The sequence below is a fragment of the Ranitomeya imitator genome, chromosome 5 (genome assembly GCF_032444005.1).
Source record: "Ranitomeya imitator isolate aRanImi1 chromosome 5, aRanImi1.pri, whole genome shotgun sequence".
Classification (NCBI taxonomy): Eukaryota; Metazoa; Chordata; class Amphibia; order Anura; family Dendrobatidae; genus Ranitomeya; species Ranitomeya imitator.
In genome coordinates this window covers 714564652-714591046 of record NC_091286.1, presented here as the reverse complement: position 1 = coordinate 714591046, position 26395 = coordinate 714564652, and the positions used below count along the sequence as shown (strand labels likewise).

Genomic DNA, 26395 nt, shown 5'->3' with positions numbered 1-26395 from the left:
CGTTCCACCGCTGCGCGCTGCCATCTTCCGGGTCCTCTGGCTGTGACTGGTCAGTCAGAGGGCGGCGCCGGCGCGCATTAAGCGCGTCATCGCGCCCTCTGAACTGTGAACATCACAGGCAGAGGACCGGGACACGGAGACAGAGCCGCACGCAGCGCTGGAACGGGGACAGGTGAATATAGCTGATACTTACCCTCCTTGGCGGTCCCTGCTTCTCTGTTGGAGATCGCGGTGTGCGTTCAGTGTTTACTCATACCGCGATCTCCTGGGAGCGTCACTCTGTGGGGGCCAGACTGCGTCGGCGCTTGCGCAGTCTATAAAGGCTTCGGACAGAGTGACGCTCCCAGCGTTATATTATAGATTTAGTGATAAATGAACAATTGGTGGAGAATGGTTGAACTTGACGGACCGAGGTTTTTTTTTTCAAACTATGTAACTATGCAACCTTTGCTGGGGTGATCCCTTAAGGTGAGTGTGAGGAAAATGTATAATATAAGTTTTAGTTTCCCTGCCTGTTAGTACCATAGGGTGGGTGTTGACCCTCCTTCACTCTGTGTTTAGCTGAAGGATTTTTGCACTTCTGACCATGGTTCTGTTAGCAAATGGCAACTGTAAAAACCCCATCTCCCCCCCCCCCCCCGAATACAACAAACCACAAACCAGGCAGACACTGGGTAACCTGAAGCTTGTGTGTGAGCAGGATGTGGCTTTAAACTGCAGGTGACCAATCCTGCAAAGCCACCTGTGGTTCCCCCCTTCTCAGTCAGGAGTTTCTTTGTCTCCAGGGTCTGAGAAAGTAAAGTTCTCTGACCTCAGTGAATATAATTAACCAGCCCTTTTGTGAGGTCACGAGGCTGGGGTTTAAAAATCTCTACACTTAACCCAGCCTTCAGTCTTCAGTCTGAGTCTGAATCTTACCTGAGGGGCTGTTCCTACCCAGACCTCATGGTTTTGCCTGACATGATCTGAAAAGCATGTGAGTTTTACCTTTCTTCTTTAATCCATGGTATTTTTATAATTACCTTGTACATATTTTCAATTGTCTTATATTGTAACATCTTTTTATAAACACTGCCTTAATTTTAAGGGAGTAAAATACTAGTTTCGTTCTTCCTGTTCTAAAACGAACCCTGTCTTCTGAAGGGAATTACGCTACTGTTTTGGGTTAGCTTCGGACCCATTTAATCGAAGCTGGTGGCAGCATACCGTGTGCTGTGCCTTTGGGAGTCGTTGTAGCGACTGCGGCATTGATAATTATTGTTCCTGCCTGAGTGGGAGTATTTATATTGCCTCGCTGCAGCGTGCCCAATAGCCAGTACATAGCAGGCAGCCTTTCTGGCGACTAATTACCCTAGGTGCAGTACCTAGTCTGGGGGGCGCCAGAGAGCTGCAAGTTTTTAAGGGGAACTGTAAAGCGGAATATACATAAATCCCTGCAGTTCGTGGTATATTGAAGAGCAGTGGGATACCTAAAATAAGCCCCTGCTGTAAACTAAGAGGTCAATAGCCTTGTGCGTGTTTTTTCATCACATTGTAGCAGTGGAGGGATAACTAAGATAAGCCCCCCTGCACATGTGATAGCCGTCTGTTGGCCTAAAGTCACCCTGATCCGTGATGTAGGGTTGATGGTCATGGTGTGAATCGTGATCTATTGGTGGCAAAGCGGTGGGATCTTAGAGCATTAGAGATTTGGTTTGAGCAATCATTCCTCTCACTAAAAACTTGCAAAGTTCTTGCGAGGACTCTGCGCAAATAAGTTTGGAGAACAAACTCGGTGTTTATTAGTCCTGAGACAATTGTGTGTACTGGTAATTATCCCCTTCCCTTTTCTTTGTTTTTCTGTCCTATCTTTTATTTGGCAACCATGGTTGTGCTGGGAGAAATTTTTTATAAGCAGCAGACCAGAGTCACCCTTATTGCCTTATGCAGGTCACAGCACATTGACTTTGCGGGCAAAAAAAAAGCCCAACTGGGTCTCAGATCTGGTGCAATGGGAAGCCGCTCTAGACCAAGCCAGGCCACAGAGCCCAGTGGCCGCAGAAGCCAGCACAAGCGAACATGGTGCTGCAGCAGAGGTCCAACCATTGAATGCCGGCCCTATTAGCAATCAGGGCGAATTCGACCCCCACCTGCTGGCAGTCTTGGAACTACTCCCCGCCGATGACTGTGATGGACATCGGCAGCTGATCCAGCAATACCAGGAGAGAGCCGAGTGGAAAGCGGAGCGGGAATAACAGCTGCAGTTAGCCCGACTGCAAATGCAGGGGTCGTCGCAGTCCAGCCGTGAGCCCAGCAGCACTCAGATACCGAAGCCCCGGCCCGATCACTTTCCTGTTATGGAAAAGGACGTGGACTTGGACACTTTTCTGCGGGCCTTTGAGAAAGCCTGCAGGCAGTACCAGCTGCCTACACAAGAATGGGCACGATACCGGACCCCAGGGATTGGGAGGCAAAGCTCTGGAGGCGTTTGCTGCCCTCCCTCATGAACAAGATGGTGACTATGAGGCCATGAAGCAGGCCCTCATAGCCAAGTACCAGCTTACACCCGAGGTGTACCGTAGAAAGTACGATGTGGTGCATGGACTCAGGACCCACTTTAACCAGTGAATCCAAGGACTGTCAGTGACCACCTTTGAGCAGCTGGGAGACCTGATGATCAAAGACCAGTTCTTACATCTTTGCCCAGCTGAGGTGCGACAGTTCGTGATGGACAGAGAACCCATAGATGTGACGAAAGCAGGGCAGATTGCCGATGGCTATGAGGCCAACCGTAGATCGGAAGTGCGGAAGCCAGTCACCACCAGCTGGAGAGGGGGTAAGCCTGCAACCAACGCCAGTACCCCTGCCAGCAACACACCAGAGGTCCTGTCCCCGTGGCCAACAGCACCAGACCTACCACCGAACCTCGCCAGTGTTTCTTCTGCAAGCAGACTGGTCATATCAGTCCCTACTGTCCAGACAAGCAGAAGATCCCCCCAGCCAAGGCCCCAGGGCCTAACACAGCAGTTCTTTTGGTGGGTGGGGTGGCTGGGATGGTGTGTGACAACGTACAGCACGTCACTGTGGGAGGCCACGTTGCTACAGGCCTCAAGGACACCGGGGCTGAACGAACCCTCATCCGACCCGAACTGGTGGCCCTGAAGAAATCATTCCGGGGAAAACCCTAACTGTCACTGGGATTGGGGGCATCAGATGCCCCTTGCCAATGGCCCGGGTTTATATTGATTGGGGTGCCAGGAGCGGGGTGAAGGAAGTGGGGCTGTCTGATAATTTGCCCACTGATGTTTTGTTGGGGACTGATTTGGGGAGGATGGTTGCATACTACGTTCCTGACTCCCCTCCCCAATCTGCAAATGAGGGTAATGTTAACCCTGATGATGATGATGATGGGAAATCGCATGTGTTACCTGACCATGCTTTATCTTGTAATGATGCATCTAATAACCATTTTTTCCCTAGGATTGATGGTGAAAATGTTGTACCTGTGCCAGCTGAACCTGATAATGATTTTTCTGTGAAGGTTAATGTGTCCATAGGTACAGGCGTGCCCAGCCACGTCGCTCTGCGGAGTGAGACGGCTGAGGAACCCCTAACAGGGGCAAGTGTCGGTGCTACAGGAAATGGGGAGATGCATGGGAACCGTGAGGAAGGTGACGCCATGAAAGTGACCAGTGCCACCGAGGAAGGTAACTGGCCCATAAGTAGCACTGCCCCTGGAGTGTTGGGGGTGGATGGGAGGTAGAGCCCATAGCAGCGCCGGCTGATGGGCCTGTAGAAACCCCCGGGGAGACAGCCTACGTAGCTGCTGTCACCCGCAGTCAGAGTGCCCGGAACGCAGATAACTGTCAGCCTTCCGGACCCTCCTCAGTCATTACTGTGACTGAACCAGAGGTGGACCCAGACCAGGTCCAAGAGGGTTCCCGTGGGGAAGGGACCCTGACGTCGCTTCTGGCTTCCCCTAGCCAGGAGTTTCAGGCCGCTCTGCACACAGATGCGAGCCTAGAGAGTTTGCGACAACTTGCCGGGACGCCCTTCTCCGAGACTGATAAGGAGAAGGTGTTCTGGGAACGAGGAAGGTTGTACCGGGAGACAGTACCCGGAGAATCACAAAAGGAGTGGTTGAGGGAAAGACAGCTGGTCGTCCCACAGCAATTCCGGGGTGAGTTGTTGCGAATTGCCCATGAGATCCCGCTAGCTGGACACTTGGGGATCAGCAAAACTAAGGCCCGGCTGTCTCAACATTTCTATTGGCCTAAGATGGGGACAGATGTGTCAAACTACTGCCGCTCCTGTGTCACCTGTCAAAGAGTGGGGAAGGCGGGGCCTGCTCTTAACCCCTTCATGACCCAGCCTATTTTGATCTTAATGACCTGGTCGTGTTTTGCAATTCTGACCAGTGTCCCTTTATGAGGTAATAACTCGGGAACGCTTCAACGGATCGTAACGGTTCTGAGATTGTTTTTTCATGACATATTGGGCTTCATGTTAGTGGTAAATTTAGGTCGATAATTTTTGCGTTTGTGAAAAAAATGGAAATTTGGCTAAAATTTTGAAAATTTCGCAATTTTCAAATTTTGAATTTTTATTCTGTTAAACCAGAGAGATATGTGACACAAAATAGTTAATAAATAACATTTCCCACATGTTTACTTTACATCAGCACAATTTTGGAACCAAAATTTTTTTTTTGCTAGGAAGTTATAAGGGTTAAAATTTGACCAGCGATTTCTCATTTTTACAACGAAATTTACAAAACCATTTTTTTTAGGGACCACCTCACATTTGAAGTCAGTTTGAGGGGTCTATATGGCTGAAAATACCCAAAAGTGACACCATTCTAAAAACTGCACCCCTCAAGGTACTCAAAACCACATTCAAGAAGTTTATTAACCCTTCAGGTGCTTCACAGCAGCAGAAGCAACATGGAAGGAAAAAATGAACATTTAACTTTTTAGTCACAAAAATTATATTTCAGCAACAATTTTTTTTATTTTCCCAAAGGTAAAAAGGGAAACTGGACCCCAAAAGTTATTGTACAATTTGTCTTAAGTACGCTGATACCTCATATGTGGGGGTAAACCACTGTTTGGGCGCACGGCAGGGCTTGGAAGGGAAGGAGCGCCTTTTGACTTTTTCAATGAAAAATTGGCTCCAATCTTTAGCGGACACCATGTCGCGTTTGGATAGCTCCTGTGCGCCTAAACACTGGAGCTCCCCCACATGTGACCCCATTTTGGAAACTAGACCCCCCAAGGAATTTATCTAGATGCATAGTGAGCACTTTGAACCCCCAGGTGCTTCACAAATTGATCTGTAAAAATGAAAAATAACTTTTTTTTTTTCACAAAAAAATAATTTTAGCCTCAATTTGTTCATTTTCATATGGGCAACAGGATAAAATATTTATTGGGCAAATTCTCCTGAGTACATAGATACCTCACATGTGGGGGTAAACCACTGTTTGGGCACATGGTAAGGCTCGGAAGAGAAGGAGCGCCATTTGACTTTTTGAATGAAAAATTAGCTCCAATCGTTAGCGGACACCATGTCGCATTTGGAGAGCCCCTGTGTGCCTAAACATTGGAGCTCCCCACATGTGACCCCATTTTGGAAACTAGACCTCCCATGGAACTAATCTAGATGTGCGGTGACCACTTTAAACCCCCAAGTGCTTCATAGAAGTTTATAACGCAGAGCCGTGAAAATAAAAAATCATTTTTCTTTCCTCAAAAATTATTTTTTAGCAAGCAATATTTTATTTTCACAAGAGTAACAGGAGAAATTGGATCCAAAAGTTGTTGTCCAGTTTGTCCTGAGTACGCTGATGCCCCATATGTGGGGGGGAACCACTGTTTGGGCACACGTCGGGGCTCAGAAGGGAAGTAGTGACTTTTGAAATGCAGACTTTGATGGAATGGTCTGCGGGTGTCACGTTGCGTTTGCAGAGCCCCTGATGTGCCTAAACAGTAGAAACCCCCCACAAGTGACCACATTTTGGAAACTAGACCCCCCAAGGAACTTATCTAGATATGTGGTGACCACTTTAAACCCCCAAGTGCTTCACAGAAGTTTATAACGCAGAGCCGTGAAAATAAAAAATCATTTTTCTTTCCTCAAAAATTATGTTTTAGCAAGCAATATTTTATTTTCACAAGGGTAACAAAAGAAATTAGACCCCAATAGTTGTTGCCCAGTTTGTCCTGAGTATGCTGGTACCCCATATGTGGGGGTAAACCACTGTTTGGGCACACGTCGGGGCTCGGAAGGGAGGGAGCACCATTTGACTTTTTGAACGCAAGAGTGGCTGGAATCAATGGTGGCGCCATGTTGCGTTTGGAGACCCCTCATGTGCCTATACAGTGGAAACTCCTCAATTTTAACTTCAACACTAACCCCAACACACCCCTAACCCTAATCCCAACTGTAGCCATAACCCTAATCACAACCCTAACCTCAACACACCCCTAATCTCAACCCTAACCCCAACACACCCCTAACCATAACCCTAACCACAAGCCTAATCTTAACCCTATTTCCAACCCTAGCCCTAATTCCAACCCTAACCCTAAGGCTATGTGCCCATGTGGCGGATTCGTGTGAGATTTTTCCGCACGATTTTTGAAAAATACGCAGGTAAAAGGCACTGCGTTTTACCTGCGGATTTACAGCGGATTTCCAGTGTTTTTTTGTGCGGATTTCACCTGCGGATTCCTATTGAGGAACAGGTGTAAAACGCTGCGGAATCCGCACAAAATTGGCATGCTGCGGAAAATACAACGCAGCGTTTCAGCACGAAATTTTCCGCACCATGGGCACAGCGGATTTGGTTTTCCATAGGTTTACATGGTACTGTAAATCTGATGGAAAACTGCTACGAATTCACAGCGGCCAATCCGCTGCGGATCCGCGGCCAATCCGCTGCGGATCTGCGGCCAAATCCGCACCGTGTGCACATACCCTAACCCTAACCCTAGTTCTCACCCTAACCCTAGAGGAAAAAGAAAAAAAAAATATTTTTTTTACTATTGTCCCTACCTATGGGGGTGATAAAGGGGGGGGGAGTTATTTACTATTTTTTTATTTTGATCACTGTGATATATTTTGATCACTGTGATATAACCTACCTGGAACTGCGCCCGCCATTTTGGAAGATGGCGGCGCCCATGGAGAAGACGGACGGACACCGGGAGGCCCGGTAAGTATGAGGGGGGGGGGGGGAGATCTGAGCATGGGGGGTGGATTGGAGGATGGGGTGGTGGCATCGGAGCACGGGGGAGCAGACAGGACAACGGAGGGGAGCGGAGCACCGGACAGAGGACCGGGGAGGAGATCGGTGGCGGTGGGGTACATCAGTGTTTCCAGCCATGGCCGATGATATTGCAGCATCGGCCAAGGCTGGATTGTAATATTTCACCAGTTTTTTAGGTGAAATATTACAAATCGCTCTGATTGGCTGTTGAAAGTGAAACTGCCAATCAGAGCGATCGTAGCCACGGGGGGGGGGTGAAGCCACCCCCCGCTGGGCTGAAGTACCATTCCCCCTGTCCCTGCAGATCGGGTGAAATTGGAGTTAACCCGTTCACCCGATCTGCAAGGACGCGATCTTTCCATGACGCCACATAGGCGTCACAGGTCGGATTGGCACAGACTCATGACGCCTACGTGGCGTCAAAGGTCGCGAAGCGGTTAAGGCTCCCCAGATCCCTTTGCCAGCGATAGAGGAGCCTTTCCAGAGGATCACGTTGGACATTGTGGGCCCGCTGGCCGTCCCAGAAGCTCTCAAAAGCAATACATCCTTACTGTAAGGTGGCGGATGCCCTGTTGGCCATCTTTTCACATGTAGGATTTCCCAGGGAGATGCTTACTGATCAAGGGACCCAATTCATGTCTCACCTAATGGAGGCTCTCTGTAAGAGAATGCAGGTGAAGCACCTGGTATCGAGTGCGTATCACCCACAGACCAATGGCTTGTGTGAACGCTTCAATGGTACCCTCAAACAGATGCTACGCATGCTGGTTGAGACTCAAGGGCGCGACTGGGAGCGGTACCTCCCACACCTGCTATTCGCTTACCGAAAGGTTCCGCAGGCCTCGACGGGGTTCTCCCCCTTCGAGCTTCTGTACGGCAGGCGAGTCCGGGGACCCCTTGGGTTGGTAAGAGAATCCTGGGAAGAGGAGCCGAACCCTTCTGAAGTGTCCATAGTGGAGTATGTCATGCGTTTCCGTGACAAGATGCAGACCTTGACGCAGTTGGTGCATGACAACATGACGCAGGCTCAGGCTGACCAGAAGCACTGGTACAACCAGAACGCCCGGGAGCGGACCTACCATGTGGGTCAAAAGGTGTGGGTGCTGGTAACCGTGCCAACGGATAATCTTCAGGCAGCCTAAAAGGGCCCGTACGTCGTCCACCAACAGCTCAACCCGGTCACTTACGTGGTCACTCTTGACCACGCTCGGGGTAGGTGAAAGGCCTTTCATGTCAAGATGATGAAAGCTCATCACGAACGTGAACCTTTCATCCTACCGGTCTACAGCTTGCCCGAAGACGGGGAGGAAGACACCCTCCTGAACATGATGGCCCAAGCAAAGGCCGGTGGGTCCATTGAGGACGTGGAGGTAAGCGCCTCACTAACCGAACCCCAGTGGTCGCAGTTGCGGACCAAGCTGGAACGCTTTCGGGCCGTTTTCTCCAACCGACCTGGAAGGACTGAGTTAGCAGTCGATGAGGTGGACACCGGGAATCATGCCCCACTACGGCGAACACCCTATCGAATCTCCGAGCAGGTGCAGCAGGTTATGCGCCAGGAGATCGATGAGATGTTACTGCTGGGGGTGATTCGACGGTCAAAGAGTGTGTGGGCCTCACCTGTAGTTCTCGTGCCAAAGAAGGATCGGTGTCATGATCCCAATGGCAGGGGATCACTAAAGGACAAGCACAGATACAAACAAGCTCTAGGGCGATGGAACCTGAGCTGACCGCGACCCTGAACCTAACACACAAATAAAAGTAGCCGGGGAACGTGCCTACGATGATCCTAGACGTCTCGCTCCAGCCGAAGATCTAACTTCCCCTATTAGAAGAAACACAGACCTCTCTTGCCTCCAGAGAAATCCCCCACAGAAATAGCAGCCCCCCACATATAATGACGGTGAAATGAGAGGAAAGCACATACGCAGTATGAAAACAGTTTCAGCAAAATGAGGCCCGCTAAAGCTAGATAGCAGAGGATACAAAAGTGAACTGCGCGGTCAGCGAAAAACCCTTCAAAAAACCATCCTGAAATTACTTGAACTCATGTGCCAACTCATGGTACATGAGGAGCAATTTCAGCCCACTAGAGCAACCAGCAGCAAGAATCACATATCTGCAGGCTGGACTAAAAACCAAATAAAGCAAAACACCAAAACAGGAAAATCCAAACTTAGCTTGACCAGAAGGTTCTAGGAGCAGGGAGCAGAGGTAACAAGACACACTGGATACATTGATAACCGGCGAGGAAATGCCAGCAAAGCCAGGTTAAATAGGAAACTCCCATATGCTGATGGAACAGGTGGAACCCAGAAACCCAGGAAAGACAAGTCACCCAGTACCATCAGTAACCACCAGAGGGAGCCCAAAAACAGAACTCACAACAGTACCCCCCCCTTGAGGAGGGGTCACCGAACCCTCACGAGAACCACCAGGGCGACCAGGATGAGCCCTATGAAAAGCGCGAACCAAATCATCAGCATGAACATCCGAGGCAACCACCCAAGAATTATCCTCCTGACCATAACCCTTCCACTTGACCAAATACTGGAGTTTCCGTCTGGAAACACGAGAATCCAAGATCTTCTCCACAACATACTCCAATTCTCCCTCCACCAGCACTGGAGCAGGAGGCTCAAGAGAAGGAACAACAGGTACCTCATACTTCCGCAACAACGACCGATGAAACACATTATGAATAGCAAACGATGCCGGGAGATCCAAACGAAACGACACAGGGTTAAGAATTTCCAAGATCCTATAGGGACCGATGAACCGAGGCTTGAACTTAGGAGAAGAGACCTTCATAGGAACAAAACGAGAAGACAACCACACCAAGTCACCAACAAGAAGTCGAGGACCCACGCGGCGACGGCGATTAGCAAACTGCTGAGCCTTCTCCTGGGACAACTTCAAATTGTCCACCACATGACTCCAAATCCGATGCAACCTATCCACCACCATGTCCACTCCAGGACAATCAGAAGGTTCCACCTGACCAGAGGAAAAACGAGGATGAAACCCCGAATTACAAAAGAAAGGAGAAACCAAGGTAGCAGAACTAGCCCGATTATTAAGGGCAAACTCGGCCAGCGGCAAAAAGGTAACCCAGTCATCCTGATCAGCAGAAACAAAACACCTTAAATAAGTTTCCAAGGTCTGATTAGTTCGTTCAGTCTAGCCATTCGTCTGAGGATGGAATGCAGAAGAAAAGGACAAATCAATGCCCATCTTAGCACAGAACGTCCGCCAAAATCTAGACACAAACTGGGATCCCCTGTCAGAAACGATGTTCTCAGGAATCCCATGCAAACGAACCACATTCTGAAAAAACAGAGGGACCAACTCAGAGGAGGAAGGCAACTTAGGCAAGGGTACCAGATGAACCATTTTAGAAAAGCGATTACACACAACCCAGATGACGGACATTTTTTGAGAGACAGGGAGATCCGAAATAAAGTCCATGGAAATGTGCGTCCAAGGCCTCTTCGGGATAGGCAAAGGTGACAACAATCCACTGGCCCGAGAACAGCAAGGCTTAGCCCGAGCACAAACCTCACAAGACTGCACAAAAGAACGCACATCCCTCGACAAGGAAGGCCACCAAAAAGACCTGGCCACCAAGTCTCTAGTACCAAATATTCCAGGATGACCTGCCAACGCAGAAGAATGGACCTCGGAGATGACTCTACTGGTCCAATTATCCGGAACAAACAGTCTCTCAGGCGGACAACGATCAGGTTTAGCCGCCTGAAACTCCTGCAAAGCACGTCGCAAGTCTGGGGAGACAGCAGACAAAATCACCCCATCCCTAAGGATACCAGAGGGCTCAGAATTTCCAAGGGAGTCAGGCACAAAACTCCTAGAAAGAGCATCCGCCTTCACATTCTTTGAACCTGGCAGGTATGAAACCACAAAATTGAAACGAGAGAAAAACAGTGACCAACGAGCCTGTCTAGGATTCAGACGCCTAGCAGACTCAAGGTAAATCAAATTTTTGTGATCAGTCAAGACCACCACACGATGTCTAGCACCCTCTAGCCAATGACGCCACTCCTCAAATGCCCACTTCATGGCCAAAAGTTCCCGATTACCAACATCATAATTCCGCTCAGCCGGCGAAAACTTTCTAGAAAAAAACGCGCATGGCTTCATCACTGAGCCATCGGAGCTTCTCTGTGACAAAACCGCCCCTGCTCCAATCTCAGAAGCATCAACCTCAACCTGAAAAGGGAGCGAAACATCTGGCTGACGCAACACAGGAGCAGAAGAAAACCGGCGCTTAAGTTCCTGAAAGGCCTCCACAGCCGCAGGAGACCAATTAGCAACATCAGCACCCTTCTTAGTCAAATCCATCAAAGGCTTAACAACACTAGAAAAATTAGTTATAAAATGACGATAGAAATTAGCAAAGCCCAAGAACTTCTGTAGACTCTTAAGAGATGTAGGCTGCGTCCAGTCACAAATAGCCTGAACCTTGACGGGATCCATCTCAATAGTAGAAGGGGAAAAAATATACCCCAAGAAAGAAATCTTCTGGACTCCAAAGAGACACTTTGAGCCTTTTACAAACAAGGAATTGGCCCGCAGGACCTGAAACACCTTCCTGACCTGCTGAACATGAGACTCCCAGTCATCAGAAAAAACCAAAATATCATCCAAATACACAATCATAAATTTATCCAGATATTCACGGAAAATATCGTGCATAAAGGACTGGAAGACTGAAGGAGCATTAGAAAGTCCAAAAGGCATTACCAAATACTCAAAATGGCCCTCAGGTGTATTAAATGCGGTTTTCCACTCATCACCTTGCTTTATTCGTATAAGATTATACGCACCCCGAAGATCAATCTTAGTGAACCATTTAGCCCCCTTAATGCGAGCAAACAAATCAGTCAACAATGGCAAAGGATACTGATATTTTACGGTAATCTTATTCAAAAGACGATAATCTATACAAGGCCTCAAGGAACCATCTTTTTTGGCCACGAAAAAAAAACCTGCTCCCAAAGGGGACAAAGATGGACGGATATGTCCCTTTTCCAAGGACTCCTTAACATAATCCCGCATAGCAGTATGCTCTGGCACTGACAGATTGAACAAACGACCTTTAGGAAATTTACTGCCTGGAATTAAATTTATAGCACAATCGCAATCCCTGTGAGGAGGAAGCGAACTGAGCTTAGGCTCCTCAAAAACATCCCGATAGTCAGACAAAAACACAGGAATCTCAGAAGGAGTAGATGAAGCGATAGAAATCGGAGGTGCATCATCATGAACCCCCTGACAACCCCAGCTTAACACAGACATTGATTTCCAGTCAAGGACTGGATTATGAGTTTGTAACCATGGCAGACCAAGTACTAGAACATCATGCAAATTATACAGTACCAGGAAGCGAATCACCTCCTGATGAACGGGAGTCATACGCATGGTCACTTGTGTCCAGTACTGAGGTTTATTCATAGCCAAAGGTGTAGAGTCAATTCCCTTCAAAGGAATAGGGACTTCCAGAGGCTCCAGACTAAACCCACAGCGATTGGCAAATGACCAATCCATAAGACTCAGGGCAGCGCCTGAATCCACATAGGCATCGACGGAAATGGATGATAATGAACAAATCAGAGTCACAGACAGAATGAACTTAGACTGTAAAGTACTAATGGCAACAGACTTATCAACCTTTTTTGTGCGTTTAGAGCATGCTGATATAACATGAGCTGAATCACCACAATAAAAGCACAACCCTTTTTTCCGCCTATACTTTTGCCGTTCACTTCTGGACTGAATTCTATCACATTGCATTATCTCAGGTGACGGTTCAGACGACACCGCCAAATGATGCACAGGTTTGCGCTCCCGTAAACGCCGATCAATCTGAACAGCCATAGTCATAGACTCATTCAGACCAGCAGGCGCAGGGAACCCCACCATAACATCTTTAATGGCCTCAGAAAGGCCATCTCTGAACTTTGCAGCCAGAGCGCACTCATTCCACTGAGTAAGTACCGACCACTTCCGAAATTTTTGACAATAAATTTCTGCTTCATCTTGCCCCTGAGAGAGGGCCAACAAAGCTTTTTCAGCCTGAATCTCTTGGTTAGGTTCCTCATAGAGCAAACCCAATGCCAGAAAAAACGCATCCGCATTAAGCAACGCAGGGTCCCCTGGTGCCAATGCAAATGCCCAATCCTGAGGGTCACCCCGCAGGAAAGATATAATTATCTTGACTTGCTGAGCAGGGTCTCCAGAGGAGCGAGATTTCAAAGAAAGAAACAACTTGCAATTGTTCCTAAAATTCAGAAAACGAGATCTATCTCCAGAAAAAAACTCTGGGACAGGAATTCTAGGTTCAGACATAGGAGCATGTACAACAAAATCCTGTATACTTTGAACCTTAGTGGCAAGATTATTCAGGCTGGAAGCCAAACTCTGGACGTCCATGATAAACAGCTGGGATCAGAGCCATTCAAAGATTAAGAGGAGGAGGAAGTAGCCAGGCTGCAATAAGGCTAGGCAGCAAACTCTGAGGGAAAGAGAAAGAAAAAAAAAAAAAAAAAAAAAAAACTTCCTCAGACTACTTATCCTCCTACTTCAGCCAATACAATTAACACTTTGTGGGCCGGTTATACTGTCATGATCCCAATGGCAGGGGATCACTAAAGGACAAGCATAGATACAAACAAGCTCTAGGGCGATGCAACCTGAGCTGACCGCGACCCTGAACCTAACACACAAATAAAAGTAGCCGGGGAACGTGCCTACGATGATCCTAGACGTCTCGCTCCAGCCGAAGATCTAACTTCCCCTATTAGAAGAAACACAGACCTCTCTTGCCTCCAGAGAAATCCCCCACAGAAATAGCAGCCCCCCCACATATAATGACGGTGAAATGAGAGGAAAGCACATACGCAGTATGAAAACAGTTTCAGCAAAATGAGGCCCGCTAAAGCTAGATAGCAGAGGATACAAAAGTGAACTGCGCGGTCAGCGAAAAACCCTTCAAAAAACCATCCTGAAATTACTTGAACTCATGTGCCAACTCATGGTACATGAGGAGCAATTTCAGCCCACTAGAGCAACCAGCAGCAAGAATCACATATCTGCAGGCTGGACTAAAAACCAAATAAAGCAAAACACCAAAACAGGAAAATCCAAACTTAGCTTGACCAGAAGGTTCTAGGAGCAGGGAGCAGAGGTAACAAGACACACTGGATACATTGATAACCGGCGAGGAAATGCCAGCAAAGCCAGGTTAAATAGGAAACTCCCATATGCTGATGGAACAGGTGGAACCCAGAAACCCAGGAAAGACAAGTCACCCAGTACCATCAGTAACCACCAGAGGGAGCCCAAAAACAGAACTCACAACAGATCGGACCACCTGGTTCTGTGTGGACTACAGGGGGCTCAATGCCCTTACAGCCTCTGACGCGCACCCAATGCTGCACATCATAGTAACATAGTAACATAGTAACATAGTTAGTAAGGCCGAAAAAAGACATTTGTCCATCCAGTTCAGCCTATATTCCATCATAATAAATACCCAGATCTACGTCCTTCTACAGAACCTAATAATTGTATGATACAATATTGTTCTGCTCCAGGAAGACATCCAGGCCTCTCTTGAACCCCTCGACTGAGTTCGCCATCACCACCTCCTCAGGCAAGCAATTCCAGATTCTCACTGCCCTAACAGTAAAGAATCCTCTTCTATGTTGGTGGAAAAACCTTCTCTCCTCCAGACGCAAAGAATGCCCCCTTGTGCCCGTCACCTTCCTTGGAGGTGGAGCTGCTTGAGAGGTTAGCTGGCGCAGATTACCTGACAATAATGGATCTGAGTCGAGGATACTGGCAGATTCCCCTGAGCCCCGAGGCGCAGGAGAAATCCGCCTTTATCACATCCTTTGGACTGTACGAGTCCACGGTCATGCCCTTCGGCATGAAGAATGCCCCTGCCACTTTCTAGCGGACGGTCAATCTCCTGCTTCAGGGACTGGAGATGTACGATGTGGCGTACTTGGATGACATTGCCATCTTCAGTTCCTCCTGGGAGGTACAACTGCAGCATCTCGAGGAGGTGCTCATGCAAATTCACCGAGCGGGACTGACTATCAAGCCGGGAAAGTGCCAGATGGGCATGAGTGAGGTCCACTACCTGGGGCACCGGGTAGGCGGGGGCACACTAAAGCCAGAGCCTGAGAAAGTGGGAGCGATCGTGAACTGGCCCACCCCCAGGACCAAGAAATAGGTGATGTCCTTCCTGGGCACTGCAGGGTACTATAGGCGCTTCGTACAGCACTATAGTAGCCTAGCAAAACATTTGACGGACCTCACCAGGAAGAAGCTACCACACATTGTCAACTGGATAGATGGCTGTGAGGGGGCCTTCCAGGCGTTGAAAACAGCACTGTGCAACGCCTCGGTGTTGAAAGCAGTCGACAGCAGTCGACCGTTCTTGGTACAGACTGACGCCAGCAAGTTTGGCCTCGGTGCTGTGCTCAGCCAGTTTGAGTCGGGGGACCAAGAGCACCCCGTGTTGTATCTGAGCCAGAAACTTTTGCCGAGGGAAGTGGCCTACTCCACTATCGAGAAGGAGTGCCTGGCCATTGTCTGGGCCCTGCAGTGCTTGCAGCCCTACCTGTACGGTCGCACCTTCAATGTGGTGACAGACCACAACCCTCTGCGCTGGCTAAACGCCATGTGTGGAACAAACGGCAGGTTGCTACGCTGGAGCCTTGCCCTTCAACAGTTTGACTTCACCACTGAACACAAAACGGGCAGGGAGCATGGCAATGCAGATGGACTGTCCTGGCAGGGTGAACCTACTGAGGTGCAGACCAAAAGGGGAGGTGTGAGGAAAATGTATAATATAAGTTTTAGTTTCTCTGCCTGTTAGCACCATAGGGTGGGCGTTGACCCCCCTTCAATCTGTGTTTAGCTGAGGGATTTTTGAACTTCTGGCCATAGTTCTGTTAGCAAATGGCAACTGTAAAAACCCCCTCTCCCCCCCCCCCCGAATACAACAAGCCAGCCCTATGGCAGAAACTGGGTAACCTGAAGCTTGTGTGTGAGCAGGGTGTGGCTTTAAACTGCAGTTGACCAATCCTGCAGAGCCACCTGTGGTCCCTCCCTTCTCAGTCAGGAATCTCTTTGTCTCCAGGGTCTGAGAACGTAAAGTTCTCTGACCTCAGTGAATATCATTAACCAGCCCTTTTGTGAGGTCTCAAGGCTGGGGTTTAAAAATCTCTACACTTAGACTGAAGACTGAAGGCTGGGTTAAGTCTGAATCTTACCTGGAGGGGCTGTTCCTACCCAGACCTCCTGATGCACTGGGACATTTGGGGTCTGCCTGCCAGCATGGTTTTGCCTGACGTGATCTGAAAGCATGTGAGTTTTACCTTTCTTCTTTAATCCAGGTTATTTTTATAATTACCTTGTACATATTTTCAATTGTCTCATATTGTAACATCTTTTTATAAACACTGCATTAATTTTAACGAAGTAAAATACATAAAATACTAGTTTCGTTCTTCCTGTTCTAAAACGTACCCTGTCTTCTGAAGGGAATTACGCTACTGTTTTGGGTTAGCTTTGGACCCGTTTAACCCCTTTCTGACATTGGACGTACTATTCCATCCATGTGGGGTGGGCCTTAATTCCCAAGGACGGAATAGTACGTCCAGAGCGATCAGCCGCGCTCACAGGGGGAGCACGGCCGATCGCATCCGGGTGTTAGCTGCCTATCACAGCTGACATCCAGCACTATGTGCCAGGAGCGGTCACGGACAGCTCCCGGGACATTAACCCCCGGGACACCATGATCAAACATGATCGCGGTGTGCCGGCGGTATAGGGAAGCATCGCGCAGGGAGAGGGGCTCCCTGCAGGCATCCCTGAGACCCCCGCAGCAACGCGATGTGATCGCGTTGCTGCGAGGGTCTCTTACCTCCTCCTCCTCCTTGCAGGCCCGGATCCAAGATGGCCACGGCATCTGGGTCCTGCAGGGAGGTGGCTTCACTGCGCCTGCTCAGAGCAGGCGCCGGGAAGCATAAGAAAAGTGCACGTCAGTTCGCTGATCTGACACACACAGTGCACAGCAAAGTGTCAGATCAGCGATCTTACACTATAACATGATGCCCCCCTGGGGCAATGTCATAGAGTAAAAAAAAAATATTCCAATGTGTAAAAAATGTTTTTTAAAAATTCCCCCCAAAAAAATAAATATTGTTCCTCTAAATACATTTCTTTAAATAAAAAAAAAACAATAGAAGTACACATATTTAGTATCGCCGCGTCCGTAACGACCCCACCTATAAAACTATATCAATAGTTAACTCCTTCAGTGAACACCATAAAAAATAAAAAAAGAGGCAAAAAACAACGCTTTATTCTCATACTGCCAATCAAAACGTGGAATAACACGCTATCAAAAAGACGGATATAAATAACCATGGTACCGCTGAAAAAGTAACATAGTAACATAGTTAGTAAAGCCGAAAAAAGACATTTGTCCATCCAGTTCAGCTTTTATTCCATCATAATAAATCCCCAGATCTACGTCCTTCTACAGAACCTAATAATTGTATGATACAATATTGTTCTGCTCCAGGAAGACATCCAGGCCTCTCTTGAACCCTTCCACTGAGTTTGCCATCACCACCTCCTCAGGCAAGCAATTCCAGATTCTCACTGCCCTAACAGTAAAGAATCCTCTTCTATGTTGGTGGAAAAACCTTCTCTCCCCCAGACGCAAAGAATGCCCCCTTGTGCCCGTCACCTTCCTTGGTATAAACAGATCCTCAGCGAGATATTTGTATTGTCCCCTTATATACTTATACATGGTTATTAGATCGCCCCTCAGTCGTCTTTTTTCTAGACTAAATAATCCTAATTTCGCTAATCTATCTGGGTATTGTAGTTCTCCCATCCCCTTTATTAATTTTGTTGCCCTCCTTTGTACTCTCTCTAGTTCCATTACAAGTCATCTTGTCCTGCAAAAAACGAGCTGCCATACAGCATCATCAGCGAAAAAATAAAAAAAGTTATAGTCCTCAGAATAAAGCGATGCAAAAATTATTATTTTTTTCTATAAAAAGTTATCGTATAAAAGCGTCAAAACATAAAAAAATTATATAAATGAGGTATGAAATCCCATAAAAAGAATAAAAAGACAGCGGCACTCACCAATTTGCTGATGCGCAGTATTTAATCCATATATAGATTAATACAGTCTCTTGCTAGCTGGACTGCGTGCCATTCCAATTCTGAAGATTTCTATAAATGAGGTATCGCTATAATCGTACTGACCCGAAGAATAAAACTGCTTCATCAATTTTACCAAACGCGGAACGGTATAAACGCTGTTATGACCTGGTGGTTAGGAGCACCCGGCACGACCTGATAGTTAAACTCACACAGGACAAGCTCTGGGATGTGGGAGCTCTGCTGACCGCAGGCCCTAATCCTATCACAACAACTAGAAATAGCCGTGGAGCGTTCCTGACACTCCCTAGACGCCTCTTCACAGCCTAAGAGCTAACTAGCCCTAGAGATAGAAAATAAAGCCTACCTTGCCTCAGAGAAATTCCCCAAAGGAAAAGGCAGCCCCCCACATATATTGACTGTGAGTAAAGATGAAAGTCACAAACGCAGAAATGAAACAGGTTTCAGCAAAGGGAGGCCAGACTTACTAAACAGCCAGAGGATAGGAAAGGTATCTTTGCGGTCAGCACAAAAAGCTACAAAGACCACGCAGAGTGTGCAAAAAGACCTCCGCACCGACTAACGGTGCGGAGATGCCACTCTGCATCCCAGAGCTTCCAGCTAGCAAGACAAAATCATGAAAACCAGCTGGACAAGGCAACAATGAACAAATAATAACTATCAGGAACTTAGCTTCTGCAGGAGAAGACAGGTCACCAGAAAGATCCAGGAGCGAACTGAACCAATGCAGGAACATTGACAGCTGGCATGGAGTAACGATCTGAATGGAGTTAAATAGAGCAGCCAACCAAAGGATAAACCACGTCACCTGTGTAAGGAACCTCAGAAGCAGCTTCACTCACAGCCACCAGAGGGAGTCCATGGACAGAACTCGCCGAAGTACCATTCACGACCACAGGAGGGAGTTCGACAACAGAATTCACAACAAAACGCCTCCCCCAAAAGAAATTCATGAATAGCTGGTTTTTGGTCATTCTGCCTCACAAAAATCGGAATAAAAAGTGATCAAAAAATGTCACGTGCCCGAAAATGTTACCAATAAAAACGTCAACTCATCCCGCAAAAACAAGACCTCACATGACTCTGTGGACTCAAATATGGAAAAATTATAGCTCTCAAAATGTGGTAACGCAAAAAATATTTTTTTGCAATAAAAAGCGTCTTTCAGTGTGTGACGGCTGCCAATCATAAAAATCCGCTAAAAACCCGCTATAAAAGTAAATCAAACCCCCCTTCATCACCCCCTTAGTTAGGGAAAAATTAAAAAAAATGTATTTATTTCCATTTTCCCATTAGGGTTAGGGCTAGGGTTAGGGTTGGGGCTAAAGTTAGGGTTAGGGCTAAAGTTACAGTTAGGGTTTAGATTACATTTACAGTTGGGAATAGGGTTGGGATTAGGGTTAGGTGTGTGTCAGGGTTAGGTGTGTGGTTAGGGTTACCGTTGGGATTAGGGTTAGGGGTGTGTTTGGATTAGGGTTTCAGTTATAATTGGGGGTTTGCACTGTTTAGGCACATCAGGGGCTCTCCAAACGCGACATGGCGTCCGATCTCAATTCCAGCCAATTCTGCGTTGAAAAAGTTAAACAGTGCTCCTTCCCTTTCGAGCTCTCCCGTGCGCCCAAACAGGGGTTTACCCCAACATATGGGGTATCAGCGTACTCAGGACAAATTGGACAATAACTTTTGGGGTCCAATTTCTCCTGTTACCCTTGGGAAAATACAAAACTGTGGGCTAAAAAATTTTGGGGGGAAAAATTTTATTTTTATTTTCACGGCTCTGCATTATAAACTTCTGTGAAGCCCTTGGAGGGTCAAAGTGCTCACCACACATCTAGATAAGTTCCTTAGGGGGTCTACTTTCCAAAATGGTGTCACTTGTGGGGGGTTTCAATGTTTAGGCACATCAGTGGCTCTCCAAATGCAACATGGCGTCCCATCTCAATTCCTGTCAATTTTGCATTGAAAAGTCAAACGGCGCTCCTTCCCTTCCGAGCTCTCCCATGCGGCCAAACCGTGGTTTACCCCCACATATGTGGTATCAGCGTACTCAGGACAAATTGTACAACTTTTGGGGTCCAATTTCTTCTCTTACCCTTGGGAAAATAAAAAAAAATTGGGGGCGAAAAGATAATTTTTTTGAAAAATATGATTTTTTTATTTTACGGTTCTGCATTATAAACTTCTGTGAAGCACTTGGTGAGTCAAAGTGCTCACCACACCTCTAGCTAAGTTCCTTAGGGGGGTCTACTTTCCAAAATGGTGTCACTTGTGGGGGGTTTCAATGTTTAGGCACATCAGTGGCTCTCCAAACGAAACATGGCGTCCCATCTCAATTCCAGTCAATTTTGCATTGAAAAGTCAAATGGCGCTCCTTCGCTTCCGAGCTCTGCCATCCGCCCAAACAGTGGTTTACCCCCACATATGGGGTATCGGCGTACTCAGGACAAATTGTGCAACTTTTGGGGTCCATTTTCTCCTGTTAACCTTGGTAAAATAAAACAAATTGGAGCTGAATTACATTTTTTTGTGAAAAAAAGTTAAATGTTCATTTTTATTTAAACATTCCAAAAATTTCTGTGAAACACCTGAAGGGTTAATAAACTTCTTGAATGTGGTTTTGAGCACCCTGAGGGGTGCAGGTTTTAGAATGGTGCCACACTTGGGTTTTTTCTATCATATAGACCCCTAAAAATGACTTCTAATGAGATGTGGTCCCTAAAAAAAATGGTGTTGTAAAAATGAGAAATTGCTGGTCAACTTTTAACCCTTATAACTCCCTAACAAAAAAAAATTTTGGTTCCAAAATTGTGCTGATGTAAAGTAGACATGTGGGAAATGTTACTTATTAAGTATTTTGTGTGACATATCTCTGTGATTTAATTGCATAAAAATTCAAAGTTGGAAAATTGCGAAATTTTCAAAATTTTTGACAAATTTCCGTTTTTTTCACAAATAATCGCAGGTACTATCAAAGAATTTTTACCATTGTCATGAAGTACAATATGTCACGAGAAAACAATGTCAGAAACACTGGGATCCAATACAGGGGTGTCAATACTTTTGGCCATGACTGTATAGACGCATTTAGGCACAGTTTATGGAATTTGGTTTAGTTATTAGATGAATATGCATTTTTTCACTTTTGATTTGGTTTTTGACCAGCAAATCTATAGTTATTTGATGTATTTGTTCATTTTTTGATGTATGCATTCATTCTTATTTTCTTACTATTATACTTCTATAGATTATCGCCTTGATAAAGGCCAACTTTGGCCGAAACGTTGGTTTACTGTATGTCTGGTCTTCTACAATAAAAAAACATTATTGGCAAATTGACTTTTTGACGTCCTCGGATTGATCTATACTATTTGAACTGGAGCGGGTGCAGAGAAGAGCGACCAAGGTTATTAGAGGACTGGGGGGTCTGCAATACCAAGATAGGTTATTACACTGGGGGCTATTTAGTTTGGAAAAACGAAGACTAAGGGGTGATCTTATTTTAATGTATAAATATATGAGGGGACAGTACAAAGACCTTTCTGATGATCTTTTTAATCATAGACCTGAGACAGGGACAAGGGGGCATCCTCTGCGTCTGGAGGAAAGAAGGTTTAAGCATAATAACAGACGCGGATTCTTTACTGTAAGAGCAGTGAGACTATGGAACTCTCTGCCGTATGATGTTGTAATGAGTGATTCATTACTTACATTTAAGAGGGGACTGGATACCTTTCTGGAAAAGTATAATGTTACAGGGTATATACACTAGATTCCTTGATAGGGCGTTGATCCAGGGAACTAGTCTGATTGCCGTATGTGGAGTCGGGAAGGAATTTTTTTCCCCAATGTGGAGCTTACTCTTTGCCACATGGGTTTTTTTGCCTTCCTCTGGATCAACATGTTAGGGCATGTTAGGTTAGGCTATGGGTTGGACTAGATGGACTTATAGTCTTCCTTCAACCTTAATAACGATGTTACTATTATAAACGTGATTCCATCAATAAGTGCACATATGCACAGGAAGAAGCAAGAACCCCGACTAACATCTCTATATTGGGGGAAACGGCAGAGAGGTAAAGTGACAAACAAAAGTTAGAGGCCTTCAGGCAGGAAGTCACAGGTGAGCAGATGGCACCGCCGGCTCCGGAGAAACAGTGGTCCTGCTGCGAAGCCCCACACAGAGCTTCTTTCTTCTTCAGTTCCGCAGTCGGTCAAGCTCTTACCGTCAGCCCAGTTCCCAGCATGCCAGACGGCTCTTCCCTACATATGACTTTTTAATAGGTTCTTATTCCATTTTTTAGGAAGGTAAGATGAAGATGACCAGTTCTAGCATTGTTCTTAATTTGTTTATGACCAAATATCTTATAGTTTGGTGTGAGCACCACAATGGAAGACTGGGGGACATATATTGGAAACATATTGACCCCTCGTGATAGTCGCATCATGGGCCGATTTACTGAAAGGGATTTTCCACCACTGTTTAGAAGCTGATCAGAGAGGACGGTTATACAATAAAGAAATAAGCGTTACCCCGGTGGATCCAGTACCCCCACTGTGTAGACGACCACCAATGTCTGGCGTTACCCCGGTGGATCCAGTACCCCCACTGTGTAGACGACCACCAATGTCTGGCGTTACCCCGGTGGATCCAGTACCCCCACTGTGTAGACGACCACCAATGTCTGGCGTTACCCCGGTGGATCCAGTACCCCCACTGTGTAGACGACCACCAATGTCTGGCGTTACCCCGGTGGATCCAGTACCCCCACTGTGTAGACGACCACCAATGTCTGGCGTTACCCCGGTGGACCCAGTACCCCCACTGTGTAGACGACCACCAATGTCTGGCGTTACCCCGGTGGACCCAGTACCCCCACTGTGTAGACGACCACCAATGTCTGGCGTTACCCCGGTGGATCCAGTACCCCCACTGTGTAGACGACCACCAATGTCTGGCGTTACCCCGGTGGATCCAGTACCCCCACTGTGTAGACGACCACCAATGTCTGGCGTTACCCAGTGGACCCAGTACCCCCACTGTGTAGACGACCACCAATGTCTGGCGTTACCCCGGTGGATCCAGTACCCCCACTGTGTAGACGACCACCAATGTCTGGCGTTACCCGGTGGACCCAGTACCCCCACTGTGTAGACGACCACCAATGTCTGGCGTTACCCCGGTGGATCCAGTACCCCCACTGTGTAGACGACCACCAATGTCTGGCGTTACCCCGGTGGATCCTGTACCCCCACTGTGTAGACGACCACCAATGTCTGGCGTTACCCCGGTGGATCCAGTACCCCCACTGTGTAGACGACCACCAATGTCTGGCGTTACCCCGGTGGATCCAGTACCCCCACTGTGTAGACGACCACCAATGTCTGGCGTTACCCCGGTGGATCCAGTACCCCCACTGTGTAGACGACCACCAATGTCTGGCGTTACCCCGGTGGATCCTGTACCCCCACTGTGTAGACGACCACCAATGTCTGGCGTTACCCCGGTGGATCCAGTACCCCCACTGTGTAGACGACCACCAATGTCTGGCGTTACCCCGGTGGATCCAGTACCCCCACTGTGTAGACGACCACCAATGTCTGGCGTTACCCCGGTGGATCCAGTACCCCCACTGTGTAGACGACCACCAATGTCTGGCGTTACCCGGTGGACCCAGTACCCCCACTGTGTAGACGACCACCAATGTCTGGCGTTACCCCGGTAGATCCAGTACCCCCCACTGTGTAGACGACCACCAATGTCTGGCGTTACCCCGGTAGATCCAGTACCCCCACTGTGTAGACGACCACCAATGTCTGGTGCAGTATTGCGGTGCGATGTCCGTTTCCAGCTGGCCGCCATTGTGGCGGACGTGGCACCGCCATACCGCCCCAGGCATCCCGGGGTTAAGCACATGGGCTGCTATTTGACATTTAACGAGATGCAGTCTACAAAATTACATGCCAGTGAATAGTGTGTATCTTTTTTCTAAGAGTGCCGGATTCCATATATTTTTAGTCCTCCCTCTTTCCATGTGATCACACCCCTGTGGGTGTGAGAACATAATTTTTTGCAAATCTTGCACACGTGTGCCTCACATGTCGGTAGCATCACTACGCCTCTGCAGCCAGATGTACGCTTCCCAGCTTCAGACGCGCCCTTGTGCACGGCCAAAACCATCCTGTGATGGTGCGCACTGCACCTCAAAAGCTGTACGGTCCTCTGGTATCAAAGGCGCAGTGCGCAGGACCGCAAGTTCAGAAGATGACTTCGGCCATATACACTGGGGCGCCTCTGAAGCCGGGAAGCGCACACGTGGCTGCAGAGGGGCAGTGACACTTTAACATGCCATAAAGGAAATAAAACCGCTCAGTCCAGAGACCACGGTGTAGTGTTTTGATTGGTTATTAGAGACGACACTATTCCATTTTTTATGAATTAGCAATGTAAGAATAGATCTAGTTACCTGTCTGTTGTCACCTTCATGAATTTGACATTTTTGGGCCACCTTGTTCAGCTCCAGGTTTCGTCGTAAAGCCGTCACAGCATGAGGGTTCCATTCACAGGCGTGAACGAAGGCTGCACCGGCGTGAACCAGGAATGGCAGGGTGAAGTATCCAATGCCTACAGTTAGGGAATGCCATTTGGTGTAATAAGGATTGATCGAGAAAAAAATATATATATTACTACACATTGTACAAATCCATGCTCAAAGCTAGAGAAAAACAGGAGGAAATGTAAAGATGAACGGGGGCCCATGTGTATAACGTAGGCTGTAAAAAGCACCTGCGTACAGATCCACGACGATCTCTCCGGAACACGCAAGACTTGCTATTCTCTGTTTTTCTACTATGTTTCCTGCTGAGAACATGCACTTCGTCAAATCAAAACTGTATCTGAAAATTAATGTGGAAATCGTAAGACAAGTAAACAAAAATGACAACAGAATTTTCCATGTAGAAATCCTTACCGAATGCCATTATCCTTGTGCTCCACCCAAGCACTGTCCCCGAGGAGCAGAGTCACGTTGGGCGATCTCAGGCCATCATTCAGCACATGGCCTTGTATTGCCAGGCGTCTAGCTCCAAGAGCACGTGCTACACAGGACCAAAGCTCATCACCTACAGAAGATGAACAGTTACTTTCTGATTTCCAATGGAAGCTCTATTACTACCCAATAATAGTGGTACTCCATACCTAACTGCCTCCATATCAGGTTAGAAAAGCACTCCTTGCCCAAAACAACCAAGTCACCATGGTGCTGCCAAGAGTGAGGAAGATCGCTTTCCAGACCCTGTGTCCAGGTCAATCCATAGCTCACCAGCAGGTGGTACAGGTCGCAGTGCAGCTTCTGTGCTGGGGGTTTAACTCTACATCTTTTGGAGTGGACGGGATTCTGAAATACAGGCAACATGGAGATGTATTGTAGGATTCTCTACAGCAGACAAAACATTCCAGTGTTCCTGGAGAAGATCATGACAAAGTAAAGAACTTCAGAATGTTCCAAGAGAAGAACGTCTCAGTGTTCCTGGAGAAGATCATGACAAAGTAGAGAACTTCAGAATGTTCCAAGAGAAGAACGTCTCAGTGTTCCTGGAGAAGATCATGACAAAGTAGAGAACTTCAGAATGTTCCAAGAGAAGAACGTCTCAGGGTTCCTGGAGAAGATCATGACAAAGTAGAGAACTTCAGAATGTTCCAAGAGAAGAACGTCTCAGGGTTCCTGGAGAAGATCATGACAAAGTAAAGAACTTCAGAATGTTCCAAGAGAAGAACGTCTCAGGGTTCCTGGAGAAGATCATGACAGAGTAGAGATACAGCGCCTTGCGAAAGTACCGTATTTGGCTCCCTGGAACTTTTCAACCTTTTCCCACATATCATGCTTCAAACAAAGATACCAAATGTAAATTTTTGGT

The 26395-nt window shown here is 47.3% G+C and overlaps 1 protein-coding gene across 3 annotated transcripts in view; it reads right to left on the bottom strand.

The window, feature by feature from the left end:
* The window catches only part of TRMT12 (tRNA methyltransferase 12 homolog), a 137093-nt gene that overhangs the window by 8793 nt on the left and 101905 nt on the right, over nucleotides 1–26395 (bottom strand). For 2 of the 3 annotated variants that reach the window (XM_069728702.1, XM_069728703.1), the window contains exons 4-7: nucleotides 25677–25875; nucleotides 25450–25600; nucleotides 25266–25375; nucleotides 24946–25103 (exon numbers count right to left, since the gene is read on the bottom strand). In XM_069728702.1, coding sequence (XP_069584803.1) covers nucleotides 24946–25103; nucleotides 25266–25375; nucleotides 25450–25600; nucleotides 25677–25875 — 618 coding nt within the window. Of the gene's footprint in view, nucleotides 1–24945; nucleotides 25104–25265; nucleotides 25376–25449; nucleotides 25601–25676; nucleotides 26203–26395 lie in introns of all 3 variants that reach the window. The other variant, XM_069728704.1, reaches the window with a different exon arrangement.